Raw genomic sequence first — 25,956 nt, 5'->3', positions numbered from 1 at the left:
CGTCATTTGCATACAGTGACAATAATTTTAAGCGAGCTACACGTGCGACAATCTCCGTCTTGAAAGATGCATATTCAGCCTTGTTCCGAAAGAACAGATAGGCGACACTCCACTGAAATGCGTCTCTATATCGAAGAGGGTATGATATCTCATGAGGAAGGACATCGATGCTGCACACACCCCAAACACCTGGATATGTGATGCTTCTGAATAGGATATCTTCCTTGGATCGCAACAACAATGCGCTTACATAATTTCTTTTCATGTTTTATTTCCTCCCGGGAGATGGAGAAGAGACCAAAGATGAGGAGATTCCTCGAAGGAAGAAAAAAAAAACACCAAGAAAAGAAAGGCCCCACAATGTAAATTGAATTTGCCGACACAAACGAATATATCGCATCTGTCTTTTACCTATTGTACCAAACCAAAAAAAGTGCCAGAAGAATGCAATTCACGGTCAGATTATCCGATAATCATTTTCCCAAGAATACCTCGTGAAGATGTATCTGGAGAAGTTGCATCGAAAGTGTGTCCAATAAATCAAAAAAAGCTATTCTAACTATGTGTGAATTTGATCGCGCGATTCGGAGATATCGGCAATTCACAATGTTATAGCACGCTTAAAAATAAGCAGTTATTTGACTAATGCAGAAGTAATGCTGCAAATTCAGCCCAAATACAGGCCGATTTTTTTTCCAGTTTGTGGAATTCGAATTTAATATTTGATTATACAGTTTGAAAAATTACAATGATCAATTTATATGGTCTACTAATCTTATGAAGACCCCAAATAAGCTGTTTCTCATCATTTGACCTTTCAAAATAAATTTATCTGGCATAATCAGACAGAACTGTATACTAATACTGACTTTAGTATTTTAAATTCTTGTTTAGTGTTTAAGAAAATTATCCTAGAACAATAACGATTATCTAGTTCAACATGCCATATTCCATTATTCCAAGATTCTTTTTCTTTCCTAAACTGATATAGGGGAGTTAAATTAAAAATATAAAGAGGAACCAAATAAAAGGATATCTTTAATTCGACACTTGTCTAGCTATAACCAGAAATTTAACCATACAACACCAATTGTCTTGCACAAAATCTATTTTCCCTTAATATAAAGACTTCCAAGACAATATTTCTCTTCTGAACAAATTTTTGTCTGATTTAATTGTAATTTTGGCTTCAGAACTATCAACGGATCGTTAAGCTTATCCAATATTTTTTCCTCAAAAATAAAATTTTATAAGATTAAGACAAAACTTGACTTCTTTGAGATAAGGAATTTTAAACGTATTCAAAAATCTAGGTTTATAGTTAAACGGACGGGAAAGTATTTTAGCCATCTATATATTCGTGATCCATGAAGTAGTCAAACACATTTTGGAAAGTTTTGCGGCTGACTAGAAGACATGAGATTTTGTGATAATTATATTAACTGAGATTGTTAAGAATCTCACCTATAATTCGAATTCTTGGACATTAAAAACAGAATTGATTCCTATAAGGATTTCTCTTTTCTGATACTTCTGTAGTTGTGGGTATTAACTTCCATTTCGAACAGTGCAACTCAATGCTGTGAGCAGTGGTAAAGGCAACCACCGAAATGTCTGAAACACTCTCAATTGGAATTGTCTCATACTTCAATTGGTGCAGGGAAGAAAATATATTTTCAAGTGTGGATCCAGTCCACCTCTCGACTCCCGCTGCGCGTTCAAGTGGTCATAATGTGCAAGTTTATGTTGGCATGTTCTTCTTCATGTTGTCGTCTTGTGCCTGAGCCTGGTGTTTGTCCATCTGTATTTATACACATTTATTATTATTACTACTATTTGTATTTTGCCTTTTATGCGCTCTCACCCCAGCCCCAATCGATGTCCCATGTTCCACATAGTTCGCGTGTTGTTGGCGCATTGTTGTTGGGTAATTTACTGTCTCGAACAATATAATTGTGCCATATTCCGAACGACACTCTCTCACCCAATCTCTTCTAGAAGATGCCAAATTTACACACCAATGTTTCCAATCTCTTGACCAAAAGAAGAAAAGGCAACAGACAGATATACAATTCCAGTATGAAATTCCTCACCATCCAAAATTACTGAGGAGAAAATGAAATATATTTTTTAAACTTTGACACTTTTCAGCGAATGCCAAATAAATCAATGGGGAGTTTTGTTATGTTTGGAGGAGGTTTTGTTGTCCAAATATTTCATTGAAGTAAATTATATGTGAAAAATTCTTCAAATATTCCCCTCGATGGCCAAATCTTCATTCCAGATATTTATTGACAGTCCTCTAGAGTTATTTTATTCGTTTAAAGTACGGATTTTACACAATACACTCAAAGAAATTGAAAGCTTTATGATTTTATACTGCAAAATTCCTTAATAAATTCCTGTTAATAAATTGTTATATTTGTTAATTCCTGACTTTATTAAACGTAGATATAAAATATCCGGAAAATCGCCTAAAAGTACAGATAGCGTAAGTGTTTCAAATTCCGACCAGCTTGCAATTCCGGCCACATTTTTTGTTCCTCAAATTTACATGAATTTTTAGTTTTTGCATCCTCTAGAGATTATACAATGCAAAAAATAACAAAAAATATCGCTTCGACGTGTAAGATGATCTGAAAAATGCATTGGAAGAATTCCGAAAGGGCAAGGAACTATGAGAATGAAGGTGGCCGAAATAGACCACCAATGCTATGTCTACATTTTTATTCATTTTAAAATGTATTAAGAATGATTTTTAGAGAAAATAAAGACGATAAACTGTCTACAATGTTCCAAGCAACACTCCTTCTAAAAAACTAGCAAAAAAAATTCAATTTGTATTAAAAATATTACATTTAAAACTTGAAACTTTGGGACTTGCATGCAACTATGCCGAAATTTGGCACACTTACCCTATGCTTTAGCCAGAAAATTGTTAAAATATTTTAAGTTTTTAGTAATCAAAAAAATGTAAAAAAGAAAAAAGCGACCAGTTATTTTTTTCTGTGTAATTTCACGAAATATTTTTTATTTCGAAAATTTTGCATATACTGATTCATGATTATTTTGTAGAACTTTTCAATTTTTTTCTCTCTCAGTGTTGTTAAACTACTTCACCCATTTTGCTAAGTTCAACAGCAAAGTGTCGGCAGATGCTGTGGGTGAATTATCCATTCGCCACTTGTCAGGGCATCATGTTCAAGTGGCAAGCGTTTCATGCTAAAATATGGCATAAGATTAAATCTGGAGAAAAAGTGCATAAATTAACCCTTGTGATAGAGTCTCATCTCCCTCATTGTACTTCTTTTCCTATCAAAACTCCTTATACTCCCATCTCCTCAGCTCTTTATGGGATATAAACAATGATAGTAGAGAGCTAGGTCGTGGCCAAGTGCAGTTTTCCTCTATGAGACATTTTAATTATGCCCTTAAATCGGCTTTTATCCCATTTAATGTGTATATGCCTGTACATTAGGGCCACAGCCTGGGTGAACACACAAGAAGAGGATGCTTTTTGAGACACTCTCGCCCAATATGGTTCAACGCAGGGGTCATGTTCTGAGGTCAGATCGGCAGCCTGACAATTTCAATATTGCCCTCATGTGACTCTCAATCAACATCCTTACCTTCTGTAATTATGCGGAAAAAAATACATTTCATTTTCATATCCATTTCAACGTTTTTGTCCCGCCCGTCGAAACGATGATAATGTGTGGCTTTTGTCCGGCTGTCGAGAATGACTTATGGGGTCCAATAAAGTTCGTCTCTGTCGCGGGGTGGGGAACAATAATATTCTATTATATGTACCTCACTTTTGCACTATGTATACGGATCAAATATAGCTTCTTTTTTTTTGCAATACAAAATGGCCCTATCATTAAATGGACATTTCGGTGGGAAGATCAATTTGCCAAAGTCTCGCATGAATTTTGCATATTATGGATAGGGCTCTCGTGAACATCATGTCTCTGGGACAATATTTATGATTTTCATATTGTCATCTTTATGATGGATGCTGTACGTCTTTTTTTTATCGAAAGGGAAATTGTACATAATATGCCAATAAATTTCTCTTTCGGCCTTTTTGTCAAATAGTGAACGGTTAGTTGAAAAGTGCCATAGTTTACCCAACGGAAATTATATTTTGAGTATTTCCACTCTGTCGATAATGAATTTGTTTATGTAAAAGTAGCGTATCTGAAATTTTTTTGGCACCCCAAGGTGACTTGAGGAAACCCAAAAGAAGCGAAATGAAATGGAAATGTGTGCAACATTGTGCGAAATAAAAAGATTTTCATGTAGCACTTCAATTTCTATGAAGGACGAAATTGCGCGAGGGATGTCTAATCTCCTTCGTCGTGTACACTTCAGCAAATCTCAAAAGCGAAGACTGTCGTCCCAATGTGGCACTTTAAGTGGAATTCCGATTTCATTTCTCTTACTTTGTGATTTGAGATCTCTTCCGAATCGCATGAGGCACAATTTCAACCACCTCCATTCTAAGATGCCACCAAATTCTTGTCTCCTATCGAAACACTCAATCTGACATTTAAATCAATTTCTGACACTTTTCTCCCCCTTTGGCAAAAACTTTTCACACATCCTGGAGGCTAGGGTGATGTTACGGGGTGGTAAGCGCGTATTTTCATTCAAAATATTTCCTAGAGATGATGATGAAAAAGGGTTACAGGCCCTAGGAGTTGGTGACACCCTCCATGTCGGTCGCATATCATAGCAACATCCGCTTCCTGGTCTAACAACATCCATATGTATTGACACTGAGGACCATCTTCTTCGCTATATAGTGCTTGCCATTGAGTGTGACAGTTGCTACGGGGTTTTGAACTATCCCCCAAGAGTGAGAGTTTGGGAGCACCCGAGCACACGACACGACTTTCCATTTTCTAATCGGACAAAATGTGAATGAGGGTGGAATTCCCAATGGCTTCTCCACCCTCTGTTCCGCATTAGGAATTCACTAGTGAATGGGTTAACAAATCCCAGAATCATTGACAGTTAGAGGAAAAGTTTGAGAAAGGAATTAAACATTACACTAAAGTTTGTCAATAATAATAATAGATTTTAAATTTAAAATTTTCAGTAATTTAAAGAATAATTGATCTTTAAAAAAATACACAATTCTATAAAATTAAATAATCTTACACAAGGTCAGATTTTACTTAGAGCCACAAAAATTTACATTTATTATATTCATCAATTCAGAACATTTACGTAAATTTTTAAAGCTTAGCCGTCTCATTAATATTGAGTTTCCCATCCGAAAGTTCTTCATAGGGTTCACTAGTTTTAGTATTTATTTGCCCCTCAAGTTTACTAACAATTCGACAAGTTCTTGGCATTTGCTGACATTTGAAAAAGTCGGCTACAATGTGAATTTGTGCCTTTTTTGGATTTCTGAAGTGTCTTATCCGTTTCTTCAGAAAGACTTAGATAGGGCAGAACGATGGTTGGTGGGTGGAGTTGTCAGTGCCGTGGTGGAAATTGTGGAGGTGCAGCCATCCATCAAATCGCTACTCGCATCAGTGCCACTTGGTGTGATAATGGTCCCCAACACATGGCATGGGGATTCCAAGTGAATCTCATTGTAAATTTCCTGCTCACAAAGCAGATTGGATTACATCCCATTTGGTTCTTTTGAGCTCATTATTGAGGTGATATTTCAATTCTGCGTGTCCCATCCTCTTTCATCCTTGTCAACTTGGGCTAATGCGGAACTCCTTCAGCTTCTATACCTTGAACAATGGTAATTCAATCTTCAGTACGTCGTTTTGCAGAAAAAAGCCATTTGGACTTTTTCTAACCTGTTCGTCTGAGCTTCCTCAATTCTCCTAGGCTAATCCAATTCCCGCCACCCCGTTGAAGCATTTTCGTATTCTAACGTAGTAAAAAGTCACCCTCTTGCAACGCATTCTACTGATGGGGAAAAAGACAGTGATAATGCCACAAAAACACCATGACATTCAACCAGAGACATTCCTTATCGGGAATTCACCTCAAATATTTCAAACAAACACGATTTGTTTATTTGAATGAAGGCATTATTGCATGAACCCCCATCACCACTCCTACTTGCCTGTTCTGCAATTTACTATCCGAGAACCCTCCGACTTTTCAACCCTCCATCACTTTGGCGATTTTTGAATGCGTGCCTCTCAACCTTATTGCTAATGCAATTTTCACAGCCGCACATTGCGGACAAAATCACTCATCTTGTGGCCACAATTGCTTCAAGGGATGCTTCAATATTTTTTGCTAAAGTGTTGCGTAGGGGTGTGCTTGATTCTCTACAATTTTATTTTTTAAAGATCATGTTAAAGTCTTAATACCCATTAAGATTTGGATATCAGGGGTAATTAGGGCACCACTGAATATGGGGTAGTACCGAACACTAATTTTTATTTTCAAACTATTACCTCGACCATTTCTACAATGAATATAGTGCCACATAGTGCCTATAAATTCCTATAGATAGTCAGTGTTCGGTGCTACTCTGTGTTCAGTTCGGCCCTAGTTTCCACTACGTTCTTTTTAAGATAGCGTATGGATAATCGTTTTTACAACTCAGAAATATTAATTTCTAACATATTTTCAGAATAAAGTAACCAAAATAACTCTATAAAAAACAAAACAAATGAGTAAAAAATTAAATTTTATCAAGAAAATATAAAATTTTGGTCATTTAATAACCTTAATTTAAAAAAAAATTGTTCCAATTTATATAAATCCATGTAAAGTTACAAATAAAAAGTAGAACTCTTTGTTTTCTCTTTTTCTAAACTTACATGATATTTTAACTGGTCTTTAAGTTTATAAAATGCATATATCTGAAACGTTATTTGAAAAATGTTTATTAAAAGAACATAGGGTAAGTGTGCCAAATTTCGGCCAGCTTCTAATTTCGGCCACTTTGAGTATAATTTCGGCCATGCAAATAAATTAATTAAAATTATGTGTGTAATCTTCGAATAGTCAATGAATTCATTTTGCTTTCAAATATTTATTCATTTTAGGATGTATTAACACAAAGACAGTTAAATTATAGGTATAATTTGAATTTAAATTGTGTTGTAAAAACTCAGTGTGGAAAGAGTCTTACAAAAAATGTGACAGATCGATTGTGTCTCTAGCAGTCTTGTGATTTGTGGTGAAGTGCAGAAGGTTATCTTTCGGTGTTTTTCATGAAAATTGATTAGTTTTCATTAAAGATTGTTTCTGTTTATGTTAATAGTGAATCAATCTTTAAATTTCGGGTGAAATTTCCCAGCTGGATCCTGTATTTCGCGTAAAAAAGTATATACTTTGTGAGCGTCTCTACAGTGAGGTAGTGTTGCCTATTTCGGCCACATCTTTTGCTTTCCTAAATTTCTTATTCATTTTATGTTTCCTTTTTCAATTTCTGAATTCTACAATGTCCAGAGAAAAAAACCATCGCTTTTATGAAAAAGATGATATGGAAAAGGCCTTGGAAGAGTTCAGGAAGTGCAAATTGCTACGGGAATCTGCGCGTAAATTTGAGATGCTACTCTTCAGGTCTTCAGGACAAATTACACGGAAGCTCTCAAGGCTTGTGAGTCATATAAACGTATTAAATTAAATATTAAACTCGTTCCGTTTGACGTTTTGAAATTTTCTATCCGTTGCATCACAAAATGTGGTCAGAAAAAGGTGGCCGAAATTTCACACAAAGTGGCCGAAATACTACCCAAAGCAATGTCCATATTTTTATTAATTTTTCAATATTTTAGGAAGTGATTTAAAGAAAACAAAAATGATAAACTAGTCTTGAAGGTTCCACACAACCCTCCCGAAAAGGAAGTAACAAAAAATATCAATATGAATTAAAAATATTGCATTTCAAACTTAGGACTTCGGTGCTTACATGCAACTATGCCGAAATTTGGCACACTTACCCTATGCTTCAAATAAAATAAACAGAAAAGGTTGTAAAATTATCCGATCAACATGATCATGCTTAAAGTTTATTAAAGGGCTATCTTTCTATATAAAATTTGTTTAGAAAATTCATATAAATCCCTAAAAAATATTTTTTTGAAAACTTTTTACTAACAGCGTTGCAAGCATTAACACTGAAAGAATTGAACTAACTTTTAACTCTTCTCTATGATGGAAAGGAAAGTTCTTTGTCTAACACTATTTATATGAACATTCTTAGGGGGGAATCGGTGTCGCTCCGAGAGACATCTATGTTAAATTAATGTATCATCTAGTGCTAACAATTATTTTTTATTATTACTTAATATAAAATTTTTTAAAGACATTTTTAAATATCTTAATTGAACTTTATACAATTATAAGGAATTATGCTTCAAAATCGTCATTTTCATCAGTTGAAATCGTAATCTGCACCGTATTTATAAATGAATAAACTCGAATTCTACACATGTTAAATGTTGAAAATCCTTAAATCGTCTATGGAATATATTGAATTGAGGGGTTGTTTTCAGTTCATAATATTAACGGAAATTAATAAACAGAATTTATTGCAATTTCACATTAGCTGTATAGAGAAAAAAATCTTTTCAATGCTTCTCAATGTCTTTGACGCACCGATGACGTAAAAAAAGTGCTGCTATCGCAGAGGAACACGTCTCTCTGACAACTTCGAGATTATTAAAGTGTATCAAAGCAAGGGGTTCAATTAAGGGAATTGTATATAATTTCACCCTTCTTTTCTGCAAAACTCTTCTCCAAACAAGGCTCATCTCTTGCAGCAAGTGTTGGCGTGTAGCCACAGCGACACTCTCTTAACATAAAACCATCACCCAGAAACAACCCTTAAATGTGCGGTTTAATCTGAATTTAGCTACTCGTCCCCTTTTGACTTCTTTGCCCTATTGTTTGCTGTTTTTGTTTCATTTCACGCATTCAATTCGCGTCAAAAATTAGATAAGAAAGTCTGTCGGGGATGTTGATAGGGTGCAGACATCATATTCATTTTTCGAGGGAAATGGTGCATTTCGGTGTGGATTTTTACACTTGATACAATACTGAACCCAGTGTTTTTGGCAAATATTTGAACTAAAAAAGACATTCAATTGATTGAAAATTCATACACGGAAAATCCCACCAAGAGTTAATTATTCTGCTGGAGACAAAGTTGCACAGAAAACCACTCTTTCCCAGTAAATCCATTATTCATTCGAGTGTAGAAAGTAGCAGGATTAAATTTTAATCCCTTCTGAACACTAAAAGACCACTTTCCGAATTATTCTCACAGTGGATGAGTTCAGTAAAGCCTTCAATGGATGAGTTGGGAAATGAGGTCTATATTAACATTGTTTTTCGCCGACTTTTCCTTCCACACAATTCACTCTACGAAATATCTACCCCCCAGCCCCTTCCGTGGCCTCACTACTAGATCTGGAGGAAGAGGGTGCATCCACGTTGGATGTGTGAATAAATCTTTCTCAATATCTCCGTGACGCCCCAAATACATCGTCAGATCCTCCCAGTACATGTTCCAGAATTTCTCTTTGGGGATCCACAACACGATACGATAAATGTATCATCTCGTCGTTATGTGTGTTGTATGTAACTGGAGCCTCCCTCGAAACATTTTGGCATTTTTGGGGGCAACCTCAATCGCGCCAAATGGACTTTTAAAAATTCACAAACACTCAGAAAAAAAAAACTGAGAGATTTTAATAATATTCCTAAGAAAAAGACGAGAAATTTTATTTATCGTTAACTAGTAAGATTTCGGGTATGTTTTTTTTTTAAATTTTGAATAGATTGATTTGACATAATAAACTTCTTTAATCCAGTTAATATAAAATCCTGGTCGAAAACGGCTAAGTAACATCCCTTATCGTCTTTAATCCTGTAGCGGTTTAAATTAAATATCCAGAAACGTCAGCGCTTTTTGGAGAATAGCGAAACTAATATGGCTTAACTCTGCATTAACACTAAGTACGTAATTAAGGTCTTTATACAAGTCCTTAACTAAGTAGTTTGTTTTTGTATTAAGGACGGGAAAAGTATATTCACTAAGTACTTAATTCTGGACTTTCACTGATAATTTTTAAAGTGAAACAAAATGTATAACAATGTGAAACATTGAAATGTACAATGTGAAACAAAAACTAGGGTGGAATCACCAGTTCTCGCCAGTGCCCCTATTCTCGCCACTTACATTGAAATCGCTATTTTTCGCAATTTATGAAATAAATGAGTCGCAATTTTTTTTGTATTGTTTCTGCTTCTACGCATAGAATCGAAAAATATTAATTATTCGTTTTGGATTCACGATTTTGATCACTTTTTAGAGCAATATTTTAAGCAAGTGCATCGAATCCAACATCTCTTACCAAATGTACTAAGTGTCGTCAAATTTTCATCAGGCCAAAAATACCTATTTGGGTAAATAATTTGTCTATTGAATACACGGTGCGACAAAATTTACCTTTTTGTGGGTGTCTTTGACGAGAGTGCCAAAACTTGTTAGAGGGTCATTTAAGGACCTCAAATCTGCAATCCGTTTGTCCGAGTCACCTCTAGATTTTTTTGGAAAAGCATTTTTTGTTTTTTGCTGTTTTATAAAATTCAAAAATTCATATCTCCGGTTCTAATTATCCGGTGGTAGTCACATAAAGCTAAACTGACGCGTAATTTCATCCTCTATAACTCTTGTGAACATATCAAGCACCTACGATGAAATTAAAGTATATTTTTTAAAAAATTTTTGAAAAAGGGCACCTAAAATGGTGCATTTTTCTGTGTTTTTTCCATCTTCTAGTAATTTTCCCACTTTAATAGAGCATTTTATATGTCAAATAACTATGCCTAAAAGTTAGAGAATTTAATATTCTTTCATTTTCTTTTGGTTTGAATTTTCTATCATAATTCGTTTATTCACAATAATTTCTTGATAATAAAGTGCATTAAAATCTCTTATTATATATAATTATATTAGTATCTTTGTCTAACCTACTGAAGAGCATTCTCTTTTGCACTCTCACTTACACATTTCATATAAAAAGAGGTGAAATAAAAGAAAAGAGACGTATTTAGAAATAGAGAGAGAAGAATAGCTGTTATGAGTGCCAAAAAACTATTCTTCTCTCTTTATTTCTATATACGTCTCTTTTTTTCATTTCGCCTCTTTTTATATGAAATGTGTAAGTGAGAGTGCAAAAGAGAATGCTCTTCAGTAGGTTAGACAAAGATACCAAATAATTATATATAATAAGAGATTTTATTTTTATAATAATGCATTTTATTTTCAATAAATTATTGTGAATAAACGAATTAGGATAGAAAATTTAAACCAAAAAGATATGAAAGAATATTAAATTCTCTAAATTTTAGGCATAGTTATTTGACATATAAAATACTCTATTAAAGTGGAAAAATTACTAGAAGATAGAAAAAACACAGAAAAATGCACCATTTTAGGTGCCCTTTTTCAAAAAATCTTTAAAAAATATACTTCATTTTCATCGTAGATGCTTGATATGTTCACAAGAGTTATAGAGGATGAAATTACGCGTCAGTTTAGCTTTATGTGACTACCACCGGATAATTAGAACCGGAGATATGAATTTTTGAATTTTATAAAACAGCAAAAAACAAAAAATGCTTTTCCAAAAAAATCTAGAGGTGACCCGGACAAACGGATTGCAGATTTGAGGTCCTTAAATGACCCTCTAACAAGTTTTGGCACTCTCGTCAAAGACACCCACAACGTGTCGCACAGTGATTTAATTGCACTTGTGGAATACATAAAATTTGTATTTAGTCAATTAATATTTCATTTTATATTATTTTTGTATAAAAATGAGGCATAGCGAGAAGTGGTAATATTCTGGAATTGATTTTACCACCTGTCGCCATATCTTTTCAATAGGCGACGCTAACTTCACTTCGTACATTCTCAGTTGTCAAATCTGCATTGTTTACTTTCTGCAAAAGCCCCATAATTTAATTTCTCAAATAAAAGTGAAGAAAAATCATTTAAAGAGAGTAATAATAAAGTGATCACAAGGAAAGAGAAATGGTGAATGTATTCTTTTCATAGCATTGCCTAAAATAACCGAGTGTGGTTCTTTTCAAGTGGGTGGCGAGAAGTGGTTACAAATTTCACAAAACTGACGAAAAGTGGTAAAAAGTGGCAACGAAATGGATATTTTTACATTATTAAGAAAAATCAGTTTTTGAAGTAGTCCAGCGTCATGTTCTAGGATTATTGTTTTCACGTATCTAGAGCCAATACATCTAAGTAACTTTGTGTCAAATTTGACTTATCTTGTAACAAGGATTCAAAAGTTATGATTAAATGAATTTAATTTTTTCCTAAACATGGCGATAGCCGGTTATTCCACCCTAAATGAAATTTAATTTTTCAATTCAAACAAATATAGGGTAAGTGTGCCAAATTTCGGCATAGTTGTATGCAAGCGTCAAAGTCTCAAACTTGAAATGCAATATTTTAAATAGAAATTGATTTTTTTATTCTTTCTTTTGTAAGAGTGTTGCTTTGAACCTTGTAAAGAGTTTACCGTCTTCATTTACTCCAAAATCATTCTTAATACTTTTTAAAATGAATAAAAATATAGACATAGCTTTGGTACCCTATTTCGGCCACCTTCATTCTCATAGTTCCTTGCCCTTCGGGAATACTTCCAATATCTTTTTCACGTCATCTCGTTTGTCGAAGCTACATTTTTTGTTATTCTTTTTCATTGTATAATCTCTAGAGAGTATGTAAAAACTAAAAATTCATGGAAATTCGAGGAGCAAAAAAGGTGGCCGAAATTGCAAGTTGGCCGGAATTTGGCACACTTACCCTATTTTAATTTTCATATTTTTTATTTCTTAAAAAAACGTAGAAACAAACACTTTGATTCACATGATGAACACGCTACTACCACCTCCCATTTATTGTCCAAGCACACATTTTCTTCGATAGCTGAAAATGTTTTCGGACGACATTGTTGTTGCCTTTAAATCCTTCAGAAGAACTATTTTAGAAGCATCTGGAACAAAAATCAATTGTACAAACCAACATTATATAAAATGTGGACTACTGGAAAATGAGTTTATGGAACTCAAGGGAAGACACGCGCTCCCGGCATCCAGGACGGTGTAACTTAGGCAATTAGTCAATTTGAAGCAATATTATTTAAGTAAAGATGCTCAAATAGAGCTTAGGTGTCTACAGTCCACAGGCCGCATCATACTCCCTATAGATTAAAAAAAAAAAAAAAAAACTACCCTCTTCTTTATGGCGCAGTGGGCGCAGTCGTTTTCTATAAGCATTTGATATTGTCTTACAGAAACCGGGACTTTCTGATAAATTAATAGCTCCTCTCGGGAACCATTTCCCTAATCTTGTGACTGAATCTATTAGCAGAGAGTAAGATCAATTTCCAAAATAACCATAAAATATTGAGAAGTGTGAAAAACAGAGCTAATAAATCACAATGTCGAAACATAAAAAACGAATCTTTGCCCTCGAGGTCTGGCCAACGGAAGCTAGTGGGTAAAGTTATGGGGGTGCATACAATATGAGGTATTGCTTCTTGACTTGTGCAATCCACAAAATATCCATTGTCAGATTCTCACACATCTTTGTGTAATATACCAACTGGGAATCCGTGATACGTTTCTGACGTGAATTTATTGAGGGAGTTGGACCACTTGAGGGTGGAAATTTATCAAATATCGCCTTTTTTTGCCGCAAACATTGTGTATTAAAGTGGTAAATTAATTCTTTAGGGTGTTTCTATGGCATTCTAGAAAATGATGAAAGAATTTTTTTTTATATCAACCTATTTTCTGCTCTATGCTTCGCCACGATGATGGTTTAAAAATGTTTCGTGACACGATAATGAATGGTTTATTTAATGGCTAATTAAACACTCATAAAAAAATAACATAGGAATTGTGTAAATTTGTACATTAATCAAGTATTGTTGATCTTTTGAGAAGAGAAAATTAAAAAAAAAATAATATTCCAACCGCAAGCACTTCTTTGAGGTGCACACATAAAAGTGCTAAAGTGTGAGAAGTCGTACATTAAAAAAAATGGTTAAACATTAAAATGTGACTGTGTGTTGGCTAAACACTGTTCCGGCAGAGTCCAATAAAAATAATTAAAGCAATACTTTATGCTAAATTAGGGTAAAGTAGTGTTTACAACACACTTCTGTCTGATGCTTCCCTTTGTTCATGTAGCGATTTCCTCTGGGAAGTTATGTACTTTCCCCCTTTTTTTGCCCAATTTTTCTCAGAGAGTGATAATTAAAAATTAAGATTTTGCTCCATTCTTTTATTTTTCTGGCTACTTCACAAACAGTATGGTGCTAATATTAAAATTTATTTACCATCCGATTAATTGATTTATGACACACTTTTGTCACAAGCATACATCTCCAGCACAGCAATTAACTCCAATCGAAATAAGAATTTTAATGCAATACACTTTTTATGAAATTTAATTCGAGCATATTGTCTGAGATGGAAGATTCCTCTGGGGAATGGCATATTATGGTGGCGACACTTCAGTCCACGATGATGGGTTATATTTTCTGGGTGGAGGGACACAGCCCCAGCTTCTTGAAGGCATCCACATGTGAAGATAGCTAGTGTGATTAAGATTGATGTGATTTCGTTGCATGCGTCCATTCATTTAAATTTTATATGGAAAGTATAACTTTTATTAAACATCTGGTCATTGCTGGTACTTAATGGGTATGTCTCTTAAGCATAACCATCCCAGAACTGTGGGTGAAATAATGTGAAAACAGGGAGTTCAAGCTTACCGTTAATGGTGTAAAGTTTTATAACATTTGTGATTCTATTGCAACTCTTGATTCATTATTAAAAAATTTGCATAGATTGTTCTCCTAACGGCTGAGAAACTCAGTCCATAAACGATATTTGAATGAAATTAAAAATAAATGAATGTTGTTAACCATTCACATTTTATGAAAATAAAAATTTCATCATTTTTCTAAACGTTGGAGAACACGCTAATAGACCTATGTGGGGTGGGAATTGTTTGATGCATAGGTAAATATAATAATTGTTTGATAATATAAATTTTAATTATTTTTAAAACTTTAGTCTAATGGCCTCGGTACGCTCCGTACTATTAAAAAAACATACATTCCCATGTGGCTGCCATTGCCGACTTCATAACAATCTTAATGAGAAAACAGAAGGATCTCACTTAATATACATTTATATATGTATTCACAATTTTAATAGTTTTAATTTTAATAGTTTTCTGTTGAAAATTTGCAAAATTTGAAATAAACTGCGAAGAAAGGTAATCAACTTCAGAAAACAAAACAATATTGAGAAACATCAATCGACAGAATAATTTTAAAAAATGCTGTGCATAAAAATAAAACATACAATACATTATATATTTTAAAATACTGAAAATATAATTTTAAATTATACTTTGTTTAATCAATTTTAATCATCTTGGTCATTGTGAAAAATAATCCAATATTATTTCCAAAAATGACTGAAGATCGTATCCATCAGTGCTATTTCAATAACTTTTTGAAAAATGTTACTTTTTTAAAGTTATTTTTTATGGCATTGTATAAATGAGCAGTAAAAAGTTAAAATTGAGCAGTAACAAAATAATTTGAAACAGTGTATTATCGTCTAAATTTTGTCAAATGGAAAATAAAGGGCTTTTAATTCCATCTGCAACAATTTTAAATGTTAAATATATAGATTAAATCCATTTTTGTAAAGATTTAAATTTTTTACTGACAATAATTAGGTATTTTACTGCTAATTTTTAGTTTTTTACTGCTGGTTTATTTTTTGCCATTTTTTATTAGGTTTTGTCACTGGAGTTTGTTTTATGATTTTACATGATTTTGAAGGTCAAGGAACTATGAGAATGAAGGTGGCCGAAATAGGGCACCAAAGCTATGTCTATATTTTTATTTATTTTAAAATGTATTAAAAATGATTTTAGAGTAAATAAAGACGGTAAACTCTTTACAATGTTCCAAGCAACACTCTTTGAGAAGAAAGAATAAAAAAATCAATTTGAATTTAAAAAATTACATTTCAAACTTGAGACTTTGACGCTTGCATACAACTATGCTGAAATTTGGCACACTTACCCTATCAGTTTACTTTAGACGTTTATATGAAACTAATAACTAATGAAATTCTTTTACCAAATACGTTCTAATTTCATTCTTTTTTATCCTACTTGAAAACAATATGTGTGACCTGATACAGAAGTACACCATCTAAAAAGCGCGCACTTTCCATAAAAATGCATGATGCGTTAACTGAAACACGTGCTCAGAGATGATCCCTCTTCATTGCTCTAGGCATCTGAGCTATTAGTGTTTCATCTTAGTTCTCCTTCTTAAGTGGTCTGAAAATGATCTTTTTTTTTCTTGAAAACGACAAACAGGTGGATGAAATTTCTTTCTACTATTTTTGACTTTTCTCTCACACAATATTTATGATCTTTCGATTTTTCACTCAAATCTTTTTACTTCTTTTGGACAAGCATCTCTTTTGGGTAACTCAATAGCTAATTCATCCACGAGAGAGTATCATGATTTAGTCTTCTTCAAGAATGTCTGACTGTTCTTCTAGAGAACCTACCAAGTTCTTAAACAATTGCTTTTCCTAGAATTAGAATTACAAAAAAAAATCTGCAAATATTCTCTAGCATTCCAGTGACTATCGCAATAATAAATCTCTCCCATCAAAACGCAAGACTGAGGAGGAAAACCTTAAGTATTCAGGAATTGGGGGTATAAGATGTGGAAAAAAAATCCGGAGAAATTTAAAGTGTTTGACTATACCATATAAACCACATGGTTCAGAATAAAATAAAGTACTTTTTAACCAGTTCAGCTGGTTACATCAACAATTCGAGGAGTCGTGAAAGACAACAAAATAATTATTTGTCATTCTTGAGTGGTACATCATGTTGGCTATAAATTATATCACTTCTCTTCAAGAAAAATAAATTGTCTTCAATTGCCGCTATAACATATGTGACAACAAGTAACGATTAATTGCGCTACAATTAGAAAATATAAATAGACAAAATAGAACATTTAGAAAAGACTTCTTACATTTATTAAACGAAATTAGAGAGACTCTCACTGGAATTGCGCTCTCATACTTTAAATATCTGAGCACAAGTGCCAGATGGTATCTTTTGGAAAAATGAAAAAGCAAACTATATATTTTAATGTAGGAGAGTATAGGCAACTTTACATAAGCATTGCTTTTTTTTGAGAAAAAAATTCAGTATTTTTTAGGAATGTTACTATATGTTTCCTCTTGGGCAAGTTTGGATATTGTTCTTATAAAATTAGCAAAATTTTTGCAATAAAATAGATGAGTTATATGAAACTATTCTCTTCTACTTGAGTTTCAAAAATATAAATTGATTATGTTAAATTTATAACGTTTATGTAATACCAATCTTTTAGTGAACTTTTTGCTCTTTTTGCTCCATTAGAAAACTATCAAAATGTTTTCCGAAAAAAACTTTAGTTTAACGTCCTAAACAAGCACCTGTGTTATGCTCTTTGCAAATCAACATATCCATTATGAGAAGACATACCTAAGGTGAGACAGTCAAGAATACTAAAATTCCATCACTTTTCTGCTGAAATATGCCAGTAATGTCATGTTTCTATGCAACTAATGATCCATCACAGATTGTTTCTCTTCTCAAGTCCCATCTTCAGAGTCAAGTAATGAATAAGTTTTAGCACTTGCCATTATGTGGCTTCTAAGCAATCAATTATAAAGTCGCTTTTGTATCTAGGTATTAAATGTTGGCAATTAAAAAAGATGCTGAGAGAAATCTTCAATTTATTTGAGAAATATTGATTATGCGAGAGATGTTTTTGCATCGCGTATACATGGCTGTTTCATCACAATATGGTCAATCATTTGCTCAATAACCAATAAACTTTCGTACAAGGAAGGGTGTCTCTTGTGCTTTATCCAATTCGACAGATAAGATTTGCGTTTCGCTAAAATCAAGGAAAAAAATCATGGCGAAAGAATAGGCATTAAATGCAGAATAGCACACCATATCGAATTTTTGTAATTCCACTTTCAAAGAGATTCACTCAATTAACTTTTAGGTTTGTACAGTGTTGCAAAGGTGATGGGGTGTGAGATAGTAAAATGTAAATTTGTAAATTGGGTGCATGAATGTTAGATATATATTGAACACAGCCGAGAGGAATACCCAGGGAGACGTTTGTGGCGTCAGAAGAGTTGTAAATCACTCTGGAAGCGCCGTTAAGAAGTGCTCTTCACGAACTTCCAAAGTGCGCAATTTACCTTAATGAGAAGTTCTCGTGGGTGTCACAGATTGTCTTCCTCTGTACTTCCCTCAACGAAAGTCATGGCCCTAGATCATGAGGACTCACCTCTATCAATTTTTGCAGATGCATGTGGTCTGTCCGATGTTACCCACATCGAATCCCTGCAGGAAAAGTCACAGTGCGCCCTTGAAGAATACTGCAGAACACAATATCCCAATCAACCCACAAGATTCGGAAAACTACTGCTCCGACTGCCATCACTCAGGACTGTTTCGTCGCAGGTGAGTTTCGTGCCCCAAGATCAAAAAATTATTATCAAAATTCATAAGATACTATTCATCTTCAATTTTATATTAGGAATTAAACTAAAACAAATTAGTTGCATAGGTTGAAACACTCTATATTCCAAATCTGTTTATAAGTACCAATTTATTATTAGGGGAGACTGGGGCAAAAAGTCACAAAACGGATATTTTATTTTACAAGCTGCTCGAGCGCTTCAAAAATTTCTAATTAGTGCAGTTTTATAGTAAAGTAATATTCCTCTATTTTGTAAGGAAAAACGTTTATCGAGCCGATTTCTAAAAGGTAATTTTGTGAAAATTCTTAAAAATGCTGGGGCAAATAGTACCAGACATGAGATATTATCACATTTTGATTTGCTTTAATACGGGCTTCCGTAAATTTGAAAAAGTACCTAGAGGATATATTTCCATAGAAAATTTATTCATCTACAGCTTTGTAAAACAGCGTTTTCTCTGCGAGAAAAGTGAGAAAACGAGAAAAGCGCTTTTCAAGCTATTTTAGAAAAAAGAAACACAAAAGACTGCAAATCGTTTGACCAATACAAACAACAACCAGCGAGACATAGTAATGACGTTTCTTTTCGCCGTGAGACATCAGAAATTGCTTCGCTTTTTTGTTACTTTTTGCTCTATACCTTTTGTTACTTTTTACCCCAAGTGTCCATTTGTAATAAAAGGATTTCTGGAGAAAAGAACCTTTGTGAAATTCTAAAATAGATTGCGAATTCGTATTCAAAGAATCCAAATTATTTAGAAAATATTCACCAGTGCATCAATTTTGGAAAATAAGTAGGTAATATTTGTTATCTTCTGCAAAGAAAATATTTCAAAAATAGAGCTAAAAATTTCGATATTTTTTATTTTCTAAATTCCTTGTTCGAATTTTAAGAAACTTACGACATTGAAGAAGGTCTATGGAGACTATCTATAGAAAAAAATTGTGCCGCTATTTTTTTTACCTTGGAAGATATTGAATTTTGAATTTTTCGATTTATGACTTTTTGCCTCAGTCTCCCCTATTATTTCGTAATGTAGGTAGGGGTGTCTTATCTTTGTAATGTGAAACTTGTTTTCGTTTTACTAATACCTCAAAAAAAAAAAATAAAGCGATAATTCATAAAAATGGCATTCAAAAACTGATTCATATTCTCCGATATAAATAACTAAAGTGTCAAAATTCTTTAAGATAATAATTTATTTAACCCTTGCAAACTTGTGCTTTGGGTAAATTCTTTAAGACCTTATTTAAACTGAAAGGTAACACACTATAGCTATACATTACAAAAACTGAAACTGATATATTAATAAACCAAATATATAAATTTGACTGATCGGGAGGACGTTTTAATTCTTTAAAAACCAGACAATTTTGAGGTTAAATTGGAACATTGATAAATTGGAAGATCAGGTAGTGCGGAAGGCTTCAAAAAATTGAAATAGATAAATCGTTATTAGCCTTTAACTTAGAATTGGAATTCTTTAATTTTGAGATTATTTGACTTAAAATTTAAAGATTTTTTTATCTCAGTATTTAGGGGTTAGTTCAGTAAAATTTAATTCATAAAACGTAATAACGTTATCTGTAATAAACCATTTAGGGGAATGCGCGCTACCTTTATTTATATTTATACCGAACGACTTATGCTTCGAACAATTCATAAATTAATTTGGTTAAAAACTGTTTATTGTTTTAAATTAATTTCGTCCATTATAATATTATATTGGGTTAAATCCATAAGGAACATAGAGAAACAAATTAATTATCCGAATCTTGAGTTGTCCGAAGGAAGCGCGCTCCCTCCTATGCTGTTTTCTGGTGTTTAATTGATTGTGACTTTCCTGCTACTAAAATACTTTTATTCTTCATATAAATGTATAAACAGTTTATTGAACTATTTTCTTTGTTTTTAAATGAGTTTTCGGATTTGTTTAAACCAAAATATAAAAATCTGGAAAAAATAGAAAAATATGTGTAATAATGATATATAAACGGTATAAATCTAATTGGACATTTAAGATACATATTTTAGTTTAAAATTTATTAAAAATGCACGATACTATTTATTAGTAAAATATATTAAATTCAATTTGCAAAAGAAAATGTTATCAGTTATGAATTTAGAATACCATAAGTAATATATAATTTTAGACAAAAAGAAATTAACGGAGGGTAAACACGTCTTTCACACACGATGTCGATCAGCACGGTAACCGGCGTCAATCGAACGATCAGCCGATTGGCACTCACAGATTACTCGATAATGTAAATTTGTAAGTTGTAAATTTCACGATTTTTATAAAATGGTTGAACATTAGACTCTTAACATTCACTTTGTTAAAAATTAGATTGGTTCAATATACTCAGAGTGATGATAACAAAAGCGATAAAGAACGGCAAACTCGTTTTCGGCTAGATAATGGGCGCTAAAATATTTTAGAAAATATAAAATAGAACTGATATAAAATTAAAAAAAAGTACATGATAATGACACAAAAATGATTTAAATTTTTTGCATAATAAGGCGTAGTTGTGGTTCAGTTAGTTTTTTATATATTTTTAGAATTCTATCAGTTAGTTTAAAGTAAAACTATTAAAAAATGAATACTTTTGGCTTCATTTAGCCCATCCATGCCCTATCATCCATCCTTTGTTTTATTCTAATTTTGTCTCCGTGTTTCACGTGTGACACTCACAAGCAGGTCATCGAACAACTGTTCTTCGTACGCTTGGTGGGGAAGACGCCCATCGAGACGCTAATCCGGGATATGCTGCTGTCGGGCAACAGTTTCTCCTGGCCATATCTCACATCGATGTGACACACAGTCTGGCGTCAGTTGGCGACAACCTGATCTTCAGCGATGGGGCCATCATTGGCCCCCTTCACCGGCTGCTGCAGTGTCCCGTCCTCTACTGGCCAGGTCTCCTCAATGGAGCAGCTACCCCTGGCACACTCCACCCTCCCATCCACAGAACATCTTCCGGCCAGCGTTTCTACGGCCACAGCTATGCCCAACCAATTACAAGTCAGTGACATCCCAGTGGCTGTGGACGTGAAGTGACCCGCAGAGGCTCAGGATGCCCTCCTGTCGACTCTTTCTCTCTAGGACAAATTGTCATTAATTTCCCTGTGCTCTTTATTCCCAAGAACATCCCAAGCTCTCATAGACAATACTCCAGTCCTTAGACTCCGTGTAATTTATTTCATATCACTCAATGTTGAGCAAGTTGAGGAGGCAATGTGAAAGAGAATTAATAGGCAATTAAGAGATATTAAATTATTGACAAATTGTATAAAGTGTAGCAAAAAGAATCAAGACAAGAATAAGAGAACACTACTTAGGTGCCATTTGTATTAAGAAGACCATCTTCTGATGAAACATGAAATATTGTAAAAGTTGTAGGTTATTTTATGACTTGTTCCCAGTGTAAATTTTTCTCAGAGAAAATCACAAAGGCAATACTGCAATACCTTTTTTCAATTTCTTTTTAATTCAATCTGATATCAGATACATTTTTTTGGGTACCTTTTGACACTTATTTATTGAATTTTTCTTTAGAAGGAAAATAACTTTTTTAGGGAGAGTGTTGCAGAATGTATAACTGATTTTGCATGGAACTGCCATTGGAAAATTGATTTATTCTTTTTCATATTCAACAAGTTTCTCTGAAAGTCCTCATTTCTATCAATATAAGCCATTTTTTGCTTATTTAATTAATTGTACAATAAGAAGTTTTCGCAGTACTATGCAATTAAAATTTTACATTTTGTGATGCTAATAAATATGAAAATCCCATGAAATTGTAGAGCAATAATTTTTTTTATTTAAAAATGAGATACTATTATTTTTTACAAAAAAAATTATATTTTTTAGCTACAAATAAAATTTTTATACATCTATTTTAAATATACTTTTTATCTCTTATTTTATAAATTAACTGCGAGATACTCGTCTCAGAAACCAATATATTGTTGTGATCAAAATTACTATATAGTGAATACTATTATGACTTACATAGTGAAATAAATTGTAATATATCACAATTTGTACATAAATAGAATTAAATTGATGAGATGTAGAACATTTTTTTCTATTATTTTTTTATTGATAATTCTCAATAATTTCTCAATTTTCAGTTTCCATTTCTGCTTAAGCTTATTTTCAACATTTTCAGACAACAAAAAGATTTATTTGCACAGTGGGCAAAATTTTAATAACATCGGAAATTAAAAGCGTCATAAAATTCATGTAACAGATTTAAAATCTTTTTATGTGGTTGAAGATGATAGAGGAAGCAGATAGAAATTAAAATCAAGAACGAATCACCATTGTACAAGTTTTTTGAAGAAGGAGAAAGATACAAAAGAAAATAATAGAAATTGTATAAGTGCAGTGCATAATAAAATGATAATAAACGTCTCTAAATTATTACAGAAAAAACTCACTGTTATAATACTTCAAAATTTCTTCCTTCAGGCTATGGGTGTTGATACATCGGCAATGGAAGGGTTATGGTGGCAAAGAGATGGAGAATAATACAATTTCTGATGCGAACGATACTGAAATTGAACAATATGACGTCACACCATCAGACTAATAAATTTGAATCAATTGGTCCGATAAATTCAAATCAGTCTCAATTGGGCCACTCCGGACGATGATGATGATTAATCAATCGCTGGGAATTAATGGACGAACATTGATTGTCACGAATGGGTGTATGATTGCTTTTATTGTTTCCATCGCATTCTCTCCACGCGGTTAGATTCAGATATCCCATTGTGTTGGGGACTATTTGCACCGCGCAGAGCCAAGAGACGCCACAGAGCTGCAATGATACTGTCCCCATAGGAATTGAATTTGACACAAAAAAAAAGATATAACCAAGACTCTTTCACCATTTCTCATTCAAAAGACATTCTTCATGCCGAAGACGACGAATTTATAAATTCATTACCAGCATATTGTTTTATTTTCCCACTCTCATTGAAGATTCTTGTGGATCTCATCTCCAAAGATGCCACACGGAGCCAGAGACGAAAGAGAGAGAGTGTTTTGCAACATAAAATGAATTGATGAATTAGTCTACATTTTTCTTACTCTCCATTCTTCTTTCATTCACTCAGTAATTCAGTGACAGAATTATGTGAAATGTCCACAATATTTTGAATTCCCCTCAGCACAATATGGTAAAGGCATTCCTTGTTTGCCTATTTAGTCTAAATAGCAGACCTAATTGCAAATTAGATCGCTGCTGGCTGTTTCTTACGAAGAAGTTGTAGAAATTCTTGGAAATGGTTAAGCTTTTAATCGAAGATATCACATATCTAACATTTGTTCAGTACTTTTAACTTCATTAACGTATCAATGTATTTCTAAAACATGAATTTTGTCTATCATTTTGGGAGCCAATGTAAAAAATATTTTGTTAAGAGAAATTTAATACAGTATGATTCCAACACTGAGAAAAAGAGGGTGCGATTAACATTTTTTCCTCAGAAATTTAACACTTTTTAGATGAAAAAATATATCAACATTTTTTAATGTTAATTTTACGCCTTATTAAGGGTAAAATTAACATGAAGAAGGGTACCTTTAACCCCTAATACGTTTAAAAAGAGTAATATTTACACCGATTTTGGATCAATACTGCAGGGTAAAATTAACATTTCCGGAATGTTTTTTAACTTTTTCGGATTTCTCTCAGTGAATATTATCATCGCATTTCATTTTTATGTTCCTGTGGTTATCTCAGTTATTAATTGTTGTAGTTGCTTGTTCATTTGCTGAAAGTCTTCTCAGGTTTTAATTAACACAATTAGTTTAAGTCTAAAAGCTTAACATTTACCCTGGAATTTCAGATAGTTTTCTTTAATCTAATCTAACAGTGTTCGATTTTTTTATGCATTTCACGGTATTCTAACAATTTGTTCAGGCGTTCAATGAAAAATATTACTTCGTTATTTCCACATTATATCTTCAAAAAAAAAAAAATCTAGATTGGCGCTGATAATATTTTGCATTTCAAAATCACGTAAGAAACTATTCGTTAGTAATTAACGTAATATAATTTATACATGAGTAACATACGATTATGATAAATATTAGTCGTGCTAATATGAATCAAGAGGGTGATTCAATTTTTGAGTCGATATATGATCATGTTTCACTTAGAATTCAGAATGCGATCCTATGTGTGTCACTGACGTAATAAATGATATGAGATTAATATCCGTGCATTATAAAGTTTAAAATATTCTAATAATTCATGGATCTTATAATTTTCTAAAGTCAATATACAGCATATTTTACTGATGTTATAAATATTTTGGGGTCAAATGATTATCATGTAAATAGTAGAACATTGTGCTAAGGTATCGCTATCGTTATAAGTTAAGGGGGTCGTTATGCAATAGTAATAATCAGCACGCGCTAAAATGAATCATGGACGAGATTGATGTTCTGGAGTCGATATACAGTAATATTTCACTTACTTAATTAATTTTTAAGAGTCCTATGGCTATCGTTTTTTTTAGTGCTTTATGTTGTAAATTTTCTGAGATCAATATGCGAGGTATGCGATCATGATAAATATTAGAATGCTGCATCATCATTTTTTGAGCACATGAAATCGCAAAAAGTTCATGAAATTTTTATCAATAGGTCTATTCAAAAAATCTTTTTGACAAAATTATACCTAAAAACTTAAAAAGATTTAATTTTCTTTGTATACACCAAAAAAAAATATTTTGTAAAAATGTTCGTAAATGTTTCTGAATTCCTATGGAGGAGTTAGGAAATGCTCGTGAATCGTATAACCCACAAACATCTTCGTAAAAGTTTGTACTTTTTTCACAAAATATTGTACGTAAAATGATCATTTGACGAACATTTTTTGTACTTTTACGAACATTTGTTCGTAAATGTTCGCAAATTACACAAAAAAAAATGTTCGTAAAATTTTGTCATTTGTTCGTGAATGTTTGTTTTCCTGTTGAACATTTTGTCAACATTTACGAACAAATGGCAAAATTTTACGAACACTTTTTGTGTGTTTACGAACATTTACGAACAAATGTTCGTAAAAGTACAAAAAATGTTCGTCAAATGATCATTTTACGTACAATATTTTGTGAAAAAAGTACAAACTTTTACGAACTTGTTTGTGGGTTATACGATTCACGAGCATTTCCTAACTCCTCCATAGGAATTCACAAACATTTACGAACATTTTTATAATTTTTTTTTCTGTGTAGTTTAACTTCCACAAACTCCGGCTGCTGCTACTTATGGCTTTTTTTTGGAATCTTTATGGTTAT

General features: G+C 32.9%; 1 protein-coding gene across 1 annotated transcript in view; it reads left to right on the top strand.

The window, feature by feature from the left end:
• The window catches only part of LOC129801674 (steroid receptor seven-up, isoforms B/C), a 101,628-nt gene extending 80,065 nt beyond the window's left edge, over positions 1-21,563 (top strand). The window contains 2 exon segments of the mRNA XM_055846945.1: positions 18,456-18,613; positions 21,338-21,563. Of these exon segments, the coding sequence (XP_055702920.1) occupies positions 18,456-18,613; positions 21,338-21,487 (308 nt within the window). The 3' untranslated portion in view covers positions 21,488-21,563.
• Positions 21,564-25,956: the final 4,393 nt, after the last annotated feature.

This window comes from Phlebotomus papatasi, chromosome 1 (assembly GCF_024763615.1).
Source record: "Phlebotomus papatasi isolate M1 chromosome 1, Ppap_2.1, whole genome shotgun sequence".
Classification (NCBI taxonomy): Eukaryota; Metazoa; Arthropoda; class Insecta; order Diptera; family Psychodidae; genus Phlebotomus; species Phlebotomus papatasi.
Note: the sequence above shows the minus strand (reverse complement) of the source record. Positions and strands in the feature narration are given on the sequence as shown.